The sequence below is a fragment of the Puccinia triticina genome, chromosome 7A (assembly GCF_026914185.1).
Source record: "Puccinia triticina chromosome 7A, complete sequence".
NCBI lineage: Eukaryota > Fungi > Basidiomycota > Pucciniomycetes > Pucciniales > Pucciniaceae > Puccinia > Puccinia triticina.
In genome coordinates this window covers 4,763,449-4,777,634 of record NC_070564.1, presented here as the reverse complement: position 1 = coordinate 4,777,634, position 14,186 = coordinate 4,763,449, and the positions used below count along the sequence as shown (strand labels likewise).

The window sequence follows — 14,186 nt, the reverse complement described above, 5'->3', positions numbered from 1 at the left end:
GCTCCAGGAAAACCTGTTGCTTTCCAGAATACTCCACTGAAACCCTGCCACAATTGTTTTCGGAGGATGAGGACAACTTGTTCTGGCGATTTCCCACTACATGTAAGCTGTATGATCTACTGATGTCGAAACTTCTCCGCCCTTTTGTCATGGTACTGACGCCTCCCAATATTGCGATGGAAACATTGTCCTTTTGACTCGAGGAGTCCGACATGTCTCACACAATTTTCAATGCACCTTTGACTCCATGCAATCCAGGCCTCTATTCGTACTTCTCCAGCCCGGCCATCCAAAAACAGGCGCTCCTCATCCTTCGCGCTCTGTTCAGCTTACCCTGCCGGAGCTGGTTTGACATCTACAACAACTTGAACTACCAGCACAAGTTTGAGCTTGTGGGCCGCTTTCTCAATGCGCTCATGGTCGTACAGGAAGGCCGAACCCTTCTTGAGATTGTTGGGATCATCAACCTGACTTTGGACCAAGTGGGTGCCTGGGAAATCAAGAACAGGCTCTCCCAGCGCAAGTCGCTGGTCCATGCGCGTCTGCGCACGCGAAGAATGTTTGCCCGGGCTTGATCCCTTGGACAACTAACAGGCCGGGATGGAAAAAGAGGCCGTGGTGAAGTAGACCCACAGAGCTCATCAATTATCAAATAAATCATCTCCCTCGTTGCGGCCTGTGTGCCCAGCTCAATCCATTGCATGCCCGCCCTCCGCCAGCTCAACACAATCTCCAGGCTGCTCTTTGACGCCCCCATGAGCCCATCCTCCTCCTCAGCCAAAGCCCACTGCTCACGGGCCAACAACTACTTCCTTGCCCTGCCCTCCATCACTGTTGAGTCACATTGGCTGGCCCTCTTCCACCTGCCCATGTTCTACACCGGCTGGGTCAAGAATGTGGGTCCGTGGAGGAGGAGTCCTGGGGTGACAGTAAATGGAGCTTGAACCATGTGCCCATGTGTCTGCAGGCCCTGATTGCCAAGCTAGACGGAGGAGCAACAGCGTCCTGCATGTGGTCGGATGGAGGGGACGGGGGGGAGTCAAAGATCTTCCAAAATGTGTCAATCTCTTTTTTGGGGGCCACCGTTTGACATGTCCTCCTGCCAGACCTGCTGTCCTCGCGCGGGACGACCACCGGCGCTGGTGCCACAGCTGGAGGAGCTGTTACGGGGCGTGGTGGAGGGGCACTATGCGCTCAAGCAACTTGCCAAGAGCTCTGCGGAGAGTCTACTCCAGGCCAACCCAGCCGTTTGGCCCCTTGCCCTTCCCGATCCCCTGCTTCTCCTCGACAACGACCACTCAGATGCCGCCGTCCTTGACGTCCGCGCCTGGCTCCTCCAGTGACTCGCGCTCATCCAAAACGCTCACACCTGGGTGAATCCCTTGTTGAACAACAAGGCCAACACCACTTTATCAAAATCAACCGACGACTTCAGGTAGAACATACAATCAATGTGATTGATATCATTGCTGCTCAGATCCAAATTGCCTCTGGCGCTGGATTGACCCCACTGGTCTTGATGAGGAGGCCGTCTCGAAAAGGGGACATGTGATTCAATGTCGAGTAACCACAGAAGACCTGGCCATGGGATTTGAGCCAGACACCGGGAGGATCAAAGTCTATTGTTCTGCAGGTGGTAACGCTGTTTGACTGGACACCTTCTCCGGATTCCCGTGGTCAGATCACACCTCCTTACAAAATTTTGCGCACAAAGGTCACATGTGAGAGTGCAAGGCGGAAGATGTTGAGTGCATTGGTTGAATTTAGAATTAGAGTAGTCAAGAGCAACATCCCCTTTCTCTTCTGAGTCTTCTGCCACAAGAACTTTTTCACCTCTCAAACTTGGAGGATTGCAAGTAGATCTTAGGTAACCAAAATATTCCAATCTATTTTATCCTTTTTCACATTAGCACTGATCATCTCTCTGCAGTTTATCAACAACACTCCAGTTCTATTCCACCTTATCAGCAGTCCAAATTTGGCACAGAGGGGTTGCGCTTGGTTCTAGCCAGCATCCCTCCAACAGAGTCTACAGTGAGCTAATACTAACTATTGCAACCATCAGCCACAAAGATTTGTTCTTGAACAATTTGGTCATGATTTTGTGCATGGTGCTGATTGTAGCAGAAGTCAAAAAGCAATCATTGTAGTGTTGAGAAAGTTTTCTATTTGCTGAGATTTCTGAACAACAGTTGAAAATATCATCAAGTAACAAAGTCCTTCAGCCGTAAATTGTATAACATCACTCATTTCTTGTTTTTGTGGGCCTTTTTTATTAGGCTGCTGGAGACCAAGGTTTTTGATTCAAATAAAAGTACTAAAAACTTGGAGTGTGTTGTTGGGTGGAGTTGGCCTTCTTCTGCTTGGCTTAGAATGCAAATGGTGGGTTGAACTTGTACCCCCGCAGCGGCGTAGCCGCTTTAAACTCTAGTACATACATAAAACAAGAACAAACCCCCATAGGATATCCCCACGTCAAAATCTTCACACATGTACCTACCGCCAAAAATATTTACACTATTATACAATATATACAAGTCAACCTTGCCAGACAAGGTTATCATGCATCAGAAGATTTGACAGGAGTTGTAGGCACTACTGTTATCAATTTTATTGATCAAATCTATGTACCCGCTGATTGTAAAGAGTTTGAAAAAAAGGATGACTATTTGCTATCACTGTTGCTGTCCACAAATGATTCAAACTGCAAATTTAGTCCGTACCGTGCGCCAATCATTCTCTGCCAGCCATTTTACCCCAGATCAACCAATCCATCTATAGAAAACAATTTCAATTTTAACACAGACGCACCTCTCTATCCTGAAATTTGCACATCTGGGCCAGAGGACCCCGTCTGATTGCCTGGGCCTGAGGACCCCGCTAGATTCCGGACAGCCGGGGCGGGTTGATCAGCCGCGGACGGACCAGCGGAGCCATTGTTCACAGGGGAACAATATCTGGTATCAAATGATTTCGCAACCATCTCCTTCGCGAGATTGTCTATATCCATTGCATCGCTAGTGAGATGTTCTACTTGAAAATCACCCTCTTCACGGAGATAGTTGGGGTCGTAGGCGTCTCGGGGGAAGCGGGTAGGAATTGCTTGATCAATCTGTTCTCCAGCAGTTGGCGCTCGAGTGTCCTTTCGGGCCAAAAGGCCTTTCACAGATAGCTTCTTTTGAGTGGTTTTGGCACGCTTCAATGCAACATGGTCAACAGAGCGAATGATGTTTTCCATGGCGGGGCTGCGCCAATGTGCGCTGATTCGTCGGGGCAAGGTGTTCACATTGTCTTCTTCAAAGTCAGAGACAGCATCAGGATCACGAAGTAAGTGTCCCAGGATCTTCCTCGCCAGGTACAGCGCCAAAAAGGTGTCCGCGCGCAGAGTGGCAATCTGGAATTTGTGAAAGGAAGGATTGGCTCAGTCATTTTGTTGAGAACAACAAGGAGACAGCGGAGTGGTGGCACCATTTCTTAACTTCCTCTTTGTAGATCTCACGTACTGTCCATGTTTCCTCTGTGCGGCAACATCAGCAGGGGTGAACTGCGCCTTCACCCTGGACAACCCTTGATTGGTGATCCACTGGAAAAATCAAGTTTTGATGCCTGGGATTGATGATTTGGCAACATCTACATTTGTACGCTTTGCCCACGGGAGCCAGTGCCGGACCGTAATGTCAACCGCAACCGAGTTCCAAACGACATCATGTACAAACGAAGTGTTCCAATTAAAAGTGAACCGGGGAAATCCATGCTTGGCTAAATTGGCTTCCATTTCCTTCTTCACATGAATTGAGACTGCCGAGCTGGCGGTAAAGGGAGAACTTTTGAAAGAAACTGGTATTAGGCGACTTTTGAGCTGGGCGATCACACTTTTTCTGATGTGGTTTATTGCCTGTTCATTTGCGGCGGAATGTTGGTTGGTCGCTTCTTTCAATCGCTTACTAAATGCGTCCTTGCGGCGCTCCCTCCAGGTGTCCCCAGATTGGAGCTCTTCTGAAGTTACCAAGCTGGGAAGTTCATGCGGCTTAGCATTAGGCGCCAGGCCCATCATGGCCCGAGTGAAAGTTTGAAGACTACGCAAAACTCTGTCACAATGATGAGGTTTCTTGTCAGCTGCCTCCGTGATAATTCTAGATGAATTATGATCAGTTTGCCAATGCTGAGTTCGATTTTTGGCAGTTGTTTGGCGACAATTGCTCCCCTCAGCTAGTGTTTCCAATGGGACCTCTGCAAAGATAATATCGCAGCAACCAACAGGCGTCAGATAGTTGAGTGCAAATGGATAGTTGCAGAGAAACAGGCTATCACCTCCGGCCGGTCTCTCAGTCTGATCACCATTGTTAGCGTTATCGGTGAAGAAAAAATCGTTGGTATCCATGATAAATTGATCTTGAGGGGTCCAAACTGAAGCGGGCAAGGACGTTAAGCTAAAGAATGGCAGAAATCAGAGCGCGTACACAGTTGAGATGGTGTTGAGAGGAGGTGAACAAATCCAATTGGTGAGCAGATGATGGATACAGGGAAAGAAATCAAGGGACAAATCAATACGTACCAGCAGATGGGCCTTTTCGCAGCTTCCCTAAACCTACGATCCACTATCAAAGGTTTACTATCAATCAAAGGGTGCTACAAGCGCCGGACTACTTCCGATGGACACAACAAGGCAAAAGACCATTCTTCTTTGCATGTACAGTCTTGGTGCCCATAGTTTTATGTCAGTTTCATTAATACACCATCCCTCTCACCCCGTCTCTCTAGTCTGATTTCACACGTGCTTTACATGTACAATCTTGTGATTTTCATTATCCAACTGCATCCTTATCCAATTACTTCAGTTGTGAATGGGGTGGTTCTTGAGCTCTAAAGGATACAATTGTGAATATACATATTGGGCGGCATCCATCTGTGAGAAATACTGTTGACTACATAGGGTGTGATCTCCAGTTTACCTCATATACAATATTCAGACAGCAAGTTTACTCGCAGAATGATAGCAGGCACAGGTTTAGCAGGCATAGGTTGGGAAGGGCGCTGCATGAGAAGGCAAGGGGAGCCAAAGAGCCCATGGATACGTTGAAGTTTGACGGAAATTATTTGTGGCATGCAAGACCACTAACCAAACCCCACAAATGTCAATCTCCTCACCATTTCACCTTTCATGCCAGTTCCATAGCCGCCCTTCTCGTGGCTGTAACCAGCAGCCCAAAAAACCGCGCACCCGCATATTCAGGCAGTTCCAGAGTGGGGAATGCAATTTCCAACTGAACCTTGCAAGACTGGGAAATGTGGATGCTGTTTGACCGGGGTACATATGTGTACCCCCATGGTTCATTGGAAAACCCTCAACGACTGTTGCTGCGTGGAGACAGGCAGAGACCTCCTTCACTGACCGGTCAGCAAGGAGAAGCTCCGCAAGCACTGGCTCTGGTAGATACATACTAACTGGGCATCAAGTAAATCTGCTATGAATGTGGTAACCACAGTCATCAACCTTTGTGAGGGATAATCTTCAATTATTAATGACTGGTAAACCCACAAATCTCAAGACAGCTTTCTGGATAGCCGGTGATCCACCAATGATTGAAGGGAACCTCCTCAATGGTCATTGGGAAACTTATGTACTGGATTAGATGCTTTACCAACGTCCAATTGTGTGTATCCAAGTCCCCAGGAAGTTCCCCAATGGCCACATGTGCGCCTCAATGACCAGTTGTTTACCAGTCATCCTGGAAGTTTTCCCCAATGACCAGTTGGTATTCCAGTCATCAAAGAGGTAGCTCCTTGATTTTGGGTCATCTATTAATTTTTCACTTGATGAAAGGTTGGTGTATCAATCATTGGTGAATTCTACATATTGAGGAGACAGATGTACACCCACTGGTCAATGAGGAACTGCCTATTGACCTGTGGGTGTACGTCCCGGTCCAAGAGTAGTTCCTCATTTTCCGGTTTTGCAAGTTTCAGTGCCAAATTGCAGCCCACGAGTTCCTTTTCCAGGCCACTCTCGAACCGCCGAGAGGCGGGTGGGCGGCTTTTGGGCTGCTACTTACAGCTGCAAGAAGGGTGGCAATAGAACTGGAATACATACCAGGGGAAACGGTGAGGAAATCAACATTTCTGGGGTTTGGTTTTTGGTGACACAAAAGCCGTCTGTCCAGGTCCACCGCACATCAAAGATGTTGAGTGCGAGCCAGACTACAAATTTGTATTCTCTTTAAAGAGGTGGTCACTCAATGTATCAATTTGGCGACCCCAGCACTGTGGTGGGGCAACACCCACTTATCTCTTGTTATTTTTGTGCAGAAACAAAGTCTCAATGACACATAAAAGCCAAGCCTTTTGGTGAGTTCCCCCTTTGGCCGATTGTCCAAAACAAAAACAGACACACACGGTCTCTCCAAGGAATGCTATGTGTACATATATCCTTCAAAGACAGACTTCGTCCATTTTGGTCTTGTTAATTAATTGTGCCATCCACCTCTGGTGTCTCTGAGGTCTCATTGCTCTGGTAAGCGCTTAAGCTTGATCATTTTACCTACATATGTACTCGGAATCTGGCCAATTCTCCAAGTTGAAGCCACACCAAAAGCATTTGTGAGCCTGATCTTCCTTGGTACTTGGTTTTAACATATTGCCATTTGGACGATTGTCCAAATGGCACGATGGTGTCAAACTCAGGTCATGCTTATGTTGATGGCCACGGCGGCCGCGGCATACAGTACCAAGATGGCTTGTGCACCCAAATTCCTTATTGGAAAGCTCTCAAAGGTCATTCAGGCGGCTTCACCCTGCTGGTGGTACCTCATTCCGTTCACACATCAGCTTATGTGCATATGCACATACACGTCACCACAGTGCGCCGCCATGTTGCCCTGGCCAAATAGTCTGATCTAGCGCCGGGATGATCACCAAAAGCCAGTTTGTAGGTATTTGATGACCAATCTACTCTAATCTAATCCTGGAGAAAGTCTGCTGCATTCATAGATGCTTCGCAGTGATCACCAATCCTCTCGCCCTCCTTGTGGCCCGCTAACGTTTGTTTTGCTTATTTTCACAGTTAGGCTCTCACAACGTATTGATGTCATCCATTATCAGAATTTTGTCTGAGCCCCCTTCAAAGTTTCGCCATTGGGGAATGAGCTGATTGATTTTCATTGCTTTTGTAGCATTGAAGGTATGTATGTCTCATCTCCTTTCAAACTGTTAGGGTTGTGGCCACAGAACCTTTGAAGTCAACTTACTCCCTTTGCTGCCTGTTCAAACTTGATGATCAAATCATCATCTTGGCTACTTTTATTCTTAGGTTCACACCTTCCTTTGACGCGAACTTTCTTGCAAACCCCTCACCACAATGACCGTTTTGCCTAGAAAATCATCATCTGTGAGTAGATTATCTTTCTGGCAATTCCTGAGCTGCATCAGCTGTCCCAATCTCTCCTGTCCCAGCACCCGGTTCCCAAGTATAGAACGCTTCGACTCCTCAGCTCCTCCCCACCTCTCATTGGATCTTCCCTAGTCTTTAACAGCTCCATCCATCTTTTCTCCCTGACTCAAAATCCCTTTGCGGTGATTCTTGACCGTGTACTCGCGATTTGGCTCTCTTCACCTGCCACTCAATCACCATGGCTTCTCCTTCCAACCACTCACTCCTATCCAACCCATCCCTCCCGCCAAACAAAACTGCACCTGATGCCCAAGAAGACGCAGGGAACGTGCAAGAAGACGCAGGGAACGTGGTTGCCACTTCCCATACGTATGATAGTGCCCTACCTCACTTGATATGTCTTTCCTCATCACTGTTTTCTGATTGTGTAGCTTTAGATACACTCAAAGGGTCAGCCCCTTCGCTTGAAGCGTATGCAAACTTCAACTCGATTGCACCACCCACGCTCCTTCGCAGTGAGAGAAGGCAAGCTGGCAAAAAGCAGTACGTCACCAGTTGCTCCAAGCTCGAGGAAATATTGGAGCAAGCCTTGGGTCTCTCGGAATCTATCCCGGTACCTCTAGCAACAATCATTTCTGGGCTTCGACACATGCATGAGCAGTGCCAAAAAAGAAAACAAGGTGTGTTCAATTTCTATTCCACTATTGATCCCCCACTGATTGTACCGTACTTACTCCCCCACTTCTTTCAGATGTGACCGAAGGGAAGCCAATCCCTCCTGAGGATTTAATTGACCTGACCAACGAGCCCAACAAAGAAGAGGAAGCGGGAAGCTTCCCTGAAGGATCTTCTGCGTCCAAATCACCTCCAAAACGTAGGCGCATGGATGACAACAAACGATTGGACCAAGTAACTGTTCCCCACCAACTTCCCCCCGACTCGTCCAATCCATCCCCATCATTAGGCCAGCAAAATCCCAAGCATCCTGGTGCTGCAGGAGATGCACCCCAGTCACCCATCGGACCTACATGTAAGTTCTCAATCGCTCTTCTTCATGCTCAAAAGTTATAATGGGTACTTATGTCTACCCCTTTTCATTAGCACCTCCGACCAATCAAGATTCCACTAGACTTGCACCTGATCCCGCCGGCTCGTTGAACGCCGCCACCCCTACCTCAACTGCACTAGAGCTTGCTACCAATCAGTTATCATCCAGCTTCGCTGGTGAGGGGGCAGACCTGCCTCCGTTCAACCCCAGCTCAACTGCACCCAATATCCCAATCAATCAGGCCTCACCAACGTCGACTGCACCCAATGTTAATCCAAATGCGTCCAACGCAAGCTCAACCCTTCAGGCCAGACAAAAATCACCTGGGCCGACGCATCAACCCCCGCCAGCTCCCTTCTTCATTCTTAAACCCGCCTCAGCCAATGACACCAATACCAATCCCACTGCGCCTCCAGGTCGAACCGCAAATTCCAATCCTTCTCTCGATCCTTCTACATCTACACCTCAGCCTCGTACTACTAGTCTCATCTTAGATGATGCCGTCAGGGCCCAAGTTCATTCCATCTTGCAGACCTTCCAGGGCAACCTCAACCGTCAAAAGTTCAAACAAGCCCACCAGGCCGTCCACACATTCATCGATTGCCGCGCCCAATCAATGCACAAGAGGACATCACCACCCGCACTCCCTCAGTTCTGTTTGGTCCAGTCGGAATCTTCTCACAACACATGTCTGAAAGAGATTCAAAAATATTGTAAGTTTTTCTGTCATAGTTCCTGATTGTTGGGTTTTCTTTGAAGTTCAATCCGCTCAAATTTCCTTTTTTGACTCCAGTGGAGACTCTATTATTACCGGCCAATGATGAGCCTTGGTATGAGCCTGGATTGATCAATACCTCATTCAAGTCGGCCAACCTGGCCAATTTGAAAGCCGAAGCCCATGTTGAATATCCCCTTTGCCTCTTACTCCTCAAAAGCCAAAAACCATCAAAGTTCTATTTGTCTCGATGGTCCAACGTGATTGCATCCTCTATCCAGTTGACTGCACAGCAATTTGCCGTTAAACCAACCTCATTGAGCAACCTGAACAACAACAACATCGACTCTCATTTGCGTATTCTTGAATATCTCAATAGCTGTAAGACTTCCGCATCGGCATCAATTTCGGAAGACGGAAAGATGCGTAACAACATGACTCTTAAGCCCTTGTATCAGTTACACAACACAATAATTGACATTTTCATCACTTACTCAATCATTCAAGGGTCGGCGGTTGCCGGTGTTGAGCCGGATGTAAATTCTGCTGAAAGTCAATCATTAGTTGTGCAAAAGAAGGAACTGGACAAACACCGCTCACGACACAACTATACCCCTTTCTGCCTTTACCTTGTGGCCGGCGTGCGTGGTCTTATCTTGGCTCCCCACAATAGGCAGTTCGCCTCTGGGGCATCGGCTTTGGGTTTCTTGAGCGCCGTGGAACACATCTTCACCAAAAATATTCCCTGACGCGAGGCTTTGGAACCCGTTTGGAAAAGGCTTGGCACGTATATCAATGGTCTCTTCATTGCTTCTTTTCTCACCTCCAACTGCCTCTTCAATTTCCGCCAGCCGGATATCATTCAACTTGCCCAAGCAATTACGTCCGACTTCCTTGGATCCGTTCAAAACCAATTCCCAAAGAAAAATTTTACTATTCCGCGAGCTGTCACTGCCAAATGAGAAGCTAATCTGTGTTCCTCTGCAAAACATCAACCCTCCCCAGAATTTTATCTTGTCAAATTCTATCCCTTTCCCAAACTAACCACTGACTGCTTCATTTGTGTTGTATCTGTTATATTTGCTATGTTGATTGATCAGTTGTGCCTACTGAAATCAAAGATGCACCACCTTCCTTGACTTGTGGGCTCTCAGAAATATTATCATTGTTATTGATTCATGCTTTTGAAGTGAACTCGGATTTTTGCTGCCAAAGTCCTTTGATTTTTGCGGGCAAAGTCCTTCTGCCTGTCAAGAAGGCTAGCTAAGTAATAATTGTTGAGAATCCACCACTTGTGGCCATCTTTCTTCCTGTTTTTTAGATTTTCAATGTACATTCTGATTCAAGGATGATGAAACTGCCAAAAAAACCTGAACATTTTGCCAGAAGCTAGAAAAATGGTTGATATGAATTTGAATTGGCATTTTTATGGTGGTGGAGAGCCACACCATTCATGAATACCTAGTGCTGTGTTTGTATGAATTTCACCCAGGAACCGGGTGAGATGCCATTAGAGTGAAAATGGTGACATTCCCACAACATATTGAATTATAGACAGAAATATACAAGAAATTTTCAGGCAAACTGCTTGTGAGGGGTTTTTCAAGGTGGAATTTGGAAATATATCCATACAAGGTGTTGTAGAATTTAGGAAAGAATAAGAAACATAAAAGAAAGTTATATACCACTTGTTTTTTTTTGTTTTTTTTTTTATACAACTAGTTTGATGTAAATGTTTGAGCATGGCAATGTGCACCCATTGCCTTGCTTTTGGTGGTGGTGATTGGGGTTGGAAGAACTGTCCAACTGCGCATGCTGGGCATTTCAAAGGAAAAGAGAAGGGGCTGACGCTGGTTTTGGAGGCAGTTGCAACAAAAGACACCTGGATATGGCATTCCTTTTTTGGAACGCCAGGCGCACTGGAGGCCTTCCCTTCGATTTACACGGCCGTGTAAAGTCAAATTTGGCACTTGTAAAGCCAGATTTTTACACCCTGGTTTTACACACACTTTTCAGCGGCTAGATCAAACCAGAACATCCCTCTCAATGGCCGGTACAGACCGGTCATCAAGAGTACACAACCCTCCCGATAGCTGGTCTGTACCTGCCATCCAGAGTACCCAACCCTCTTGATGCCCGGTACAGACTGATCGTCGAGGGGACTCAACCCTCTCAATGCCCGGTACAGACCGGCCATCAAGAGTACGCAACCTTGATGCCTGGTCTGTACCGGTCATTGAGAGGATTCAACCCTCTTGATACCCGGTCTATACCGGCCATCGAGAGTACGCAACCTTGATGCCCGGTATAGACCGGCCATCAAGATAACGCAACCCCCTAGATGCCTGGTCTAGACCGGCCATCAAGAGTACACAACCCTCTCAATGGCCGGTATAGACCGGTCATCGCGAGGACATAGCCCACTCGATGACCGGCCTGTACCTCCAAAGGACACATCCCTCTCAATGGCCGGTACAGACCGGCCAGCAAGAGAGAGGGCACCACCCTCTTGTCAGGATTCGGGCCATGGCCCGACAGGCCCGGGCGCAGCTCCTGAGCTCCTCAACTCAAAGGTAGCCAAGACAACCATCTCGTCTCCTGTATCAAACACCCACACACCCACTTGTAAGTACAACACTTCTTCATTCTCCTGTCTTGTTGTACCAAAGCAACCAAACCGGTCCATATGATAGAAAAACTAACCAGTTCGTTGCAATACTGTCCGCATTAGACAACGAGAGCATGGACCGAGAAACAAATCAGAACATACAGGAAGAGACAACCCTGTCGCCTGAACCAAACCAGCTACAAGCAACAACCGAGCGCACCACCCGACTCGTAGAGAAAACTTTGGACCCTGTGGCTTAACCAGGCCATCAACAAACCCGTGAGTATCAGCAGAAGCTCCACCTGCTACTCGGGTATAAAGACTCTAACCCTCAACCTTGTCTTTATTGTTCCTCAGTCCTCACTTCCTTGTTCACCAACCACACATCGGCTCAACCATATCACCTCTCCTGCTCACCAAAATCAGATCACACACCTCAGCACACTCAACAAACCACAGCTCTATTCTCCTGTTCTTCCATTTATTTCTTTGTTATCATTGACAGCTTGCAACGACCTCGTACCACACTCTTGTTCTTCTCAGACCGCGGTTCTTTCTATTTTTCATTCTCACTTTGCCTACCACTGCCCTTAAGATACACCATCACAACTTGTCTTTCTTTGTATCTCATGAAGATTACCATGAGCTGACCAAAGTGAAATATAATCCTTAATTCTTGCCATTCTCACAGATTTACAGTCTTGGTGCTTTTGAACAAACGACCCAACTCCCTCAATCGAACGACTTAAAGGGCAGCAAAGAAAATGGCATCAAACATCGCAACCAAGGAAGAGCTCGCCTGCCTCCTCACCCTACAAGGAGAAACCAATTACGCCCTCTGGTTCCTCCGCATGCGAACTTTCATGAAGAACAAGGATTTATGGGGTGCCATCAACGCTGAACCTGGACCAAATCCTGCGCGCGCGCTAAAGAAACAGCTCAACGACGCCGCTGGAGTCATCAGCATGAAAATCTGCAATCGACTTTACCCCAGCCTTGTCATCAAAGACATTGAAGACAACGGTTTCCTCTTGTGGCGGAAAATCACTACTCAATACTCAAGGTACACAGCTCACCAATACACAAGATGCACCACGGCATGGGAAAACCTCTGATTCAACGGCCACATGCTTGACTTCTTGGATGATCTCAACCGTTGTCTGATCACCAACTTTGCTGCTATTGGAGAAGCTCGCGCCAGCAGAGACATATGCGGATACATTGTTGCAAAGCTCGGAACCTCTCGCCGGGCGCTCACTGACTCTTTCATTATGCAACCGGACCTCATGCGCAATCACGAACTCCTCATAAGCAAGCTGAGGGATATTGCTGAAGAGGAGGAACCTTCCAAACGCAAGTCATCCTCTGAAAAAACCGCCACCGCACTCAGTGCCAGGACCAGACCTCCGTCCGGATGCAGGAACGGCCGTCACAATCCGGAAGCGGCCCACACCAAGGATCAGTGTTGGGCGCTCCACCCTGAGAAGCATCCAGTCAGGAAACCTAGGGTCCCACCCACCCAGCACAACACGGTAACCACAGAACAACCCCCGGCGACCGTTTGTCCGTCTCAGTTTGAACACCCTGCCTTTGCCAACGTCACCACGGTCAGCATGTTCTTGGTAACGCCACTCGTGCTCCCTACAGTTCTGGACTCAGGGGCTTCCCACCATATGTTCAACAACCCAGCCTTCTTCTCCAAAACCTCTGACTGCAATATTCCCATCAGCACGGGAAAAAACTCAATCGACTTGACGGCCACCAAAATTGGCACTGCCAGCGTCATTGACTCCTGGGGAAAGATTGTCACTCTCAAGGAATGTCTATGAGTTCCTGGCCTGACTTGCAATTTGCTTTCCATGGGTCTGTTCCTTTGCACCTCCGTCAACATCTCTAGGATCAATGATCTCTGCACAGTGGCGATCACCGGGATGGCAACCTTCGACTGTGTTCTTTGCAACAACATACACGAGCTCAAAGACAACATAGGCCCGCTACCTCCGGCCACATCAGCACTCGTCACTAAAACACACTCTGGAGGAACCACCGCCTTCAAAACCTGGAATGCAAGACTTGGACACGCAGGAGTCGCCAGAATAAGGGAAGCCACATCTGATCCAAATCTCGTCAACAACTCGGCTTGCAACACCTGCATGAAAGGAAAAGTGTGCCGTTCCCCCTTCAAGAGCCACTTTGACAAGACCTCTCATCCCTTGGAGGTTGTTCACCGTGATCTCGTTGGACCTATCACTCCAGCGACAAATGCTGGGTCCAGGTACTTTCTCACTCTTGTCAATCAACACACACCGGATATATCAGCGTCACTCTTCTCAAGCGGAAATCGGATGCGACACCGGCAATTGCCGACTTTCAGCGCTTCTTTGAACGACAAACCGGCCATCATATCAAGAAGTTTGTCACTGATGGT

General features: G+C 47.8%; 2 protein-coding genes across 2 annotated transcripts in view; both read left to right on the top strand.

Annotated features, from left to right (window-relative positions):
- Positions 1–212: 212 nt before the first annotated feature.
- Positions 213–575, top strand: PtA15_7A525 (uncharacterized protein; the record flags this gene model as incomplete). The annotated part of the gene is made up of 1 exon (XM_053171140.1): positions 213–575. The coding sequence occupies one exon, from the start codon at positions 213–215 to the stop codon at positions 573–575; it is 363 nt and encodes a 120-aa protein (XP_053022351.1).
- Positions 576–701: 126 nt separating this feature from the next.
- The window catches only part of PtA15_7A524 (uncharacterized protein), a gene marked incomplete at both ends in the record, with an annotated part of 34,145 nt that continues 20,660 nt past the window's right edge, over positions 702–14,186 (top strand). The window contains 3 exons of the mRNA XM_053171139.1: positions 702–900; positions 968–1,014; positions 1,107–1,339. Coding sequence (XP_053022350.1) covers positions 702–900; positions 968–1,014; positions 1,107–1,339 — 479 coding nt within the window. The remainder of the gene's footprint in view (positions 901–967; positions 1,015–1,106; positions 1,340–14,186) is intronic.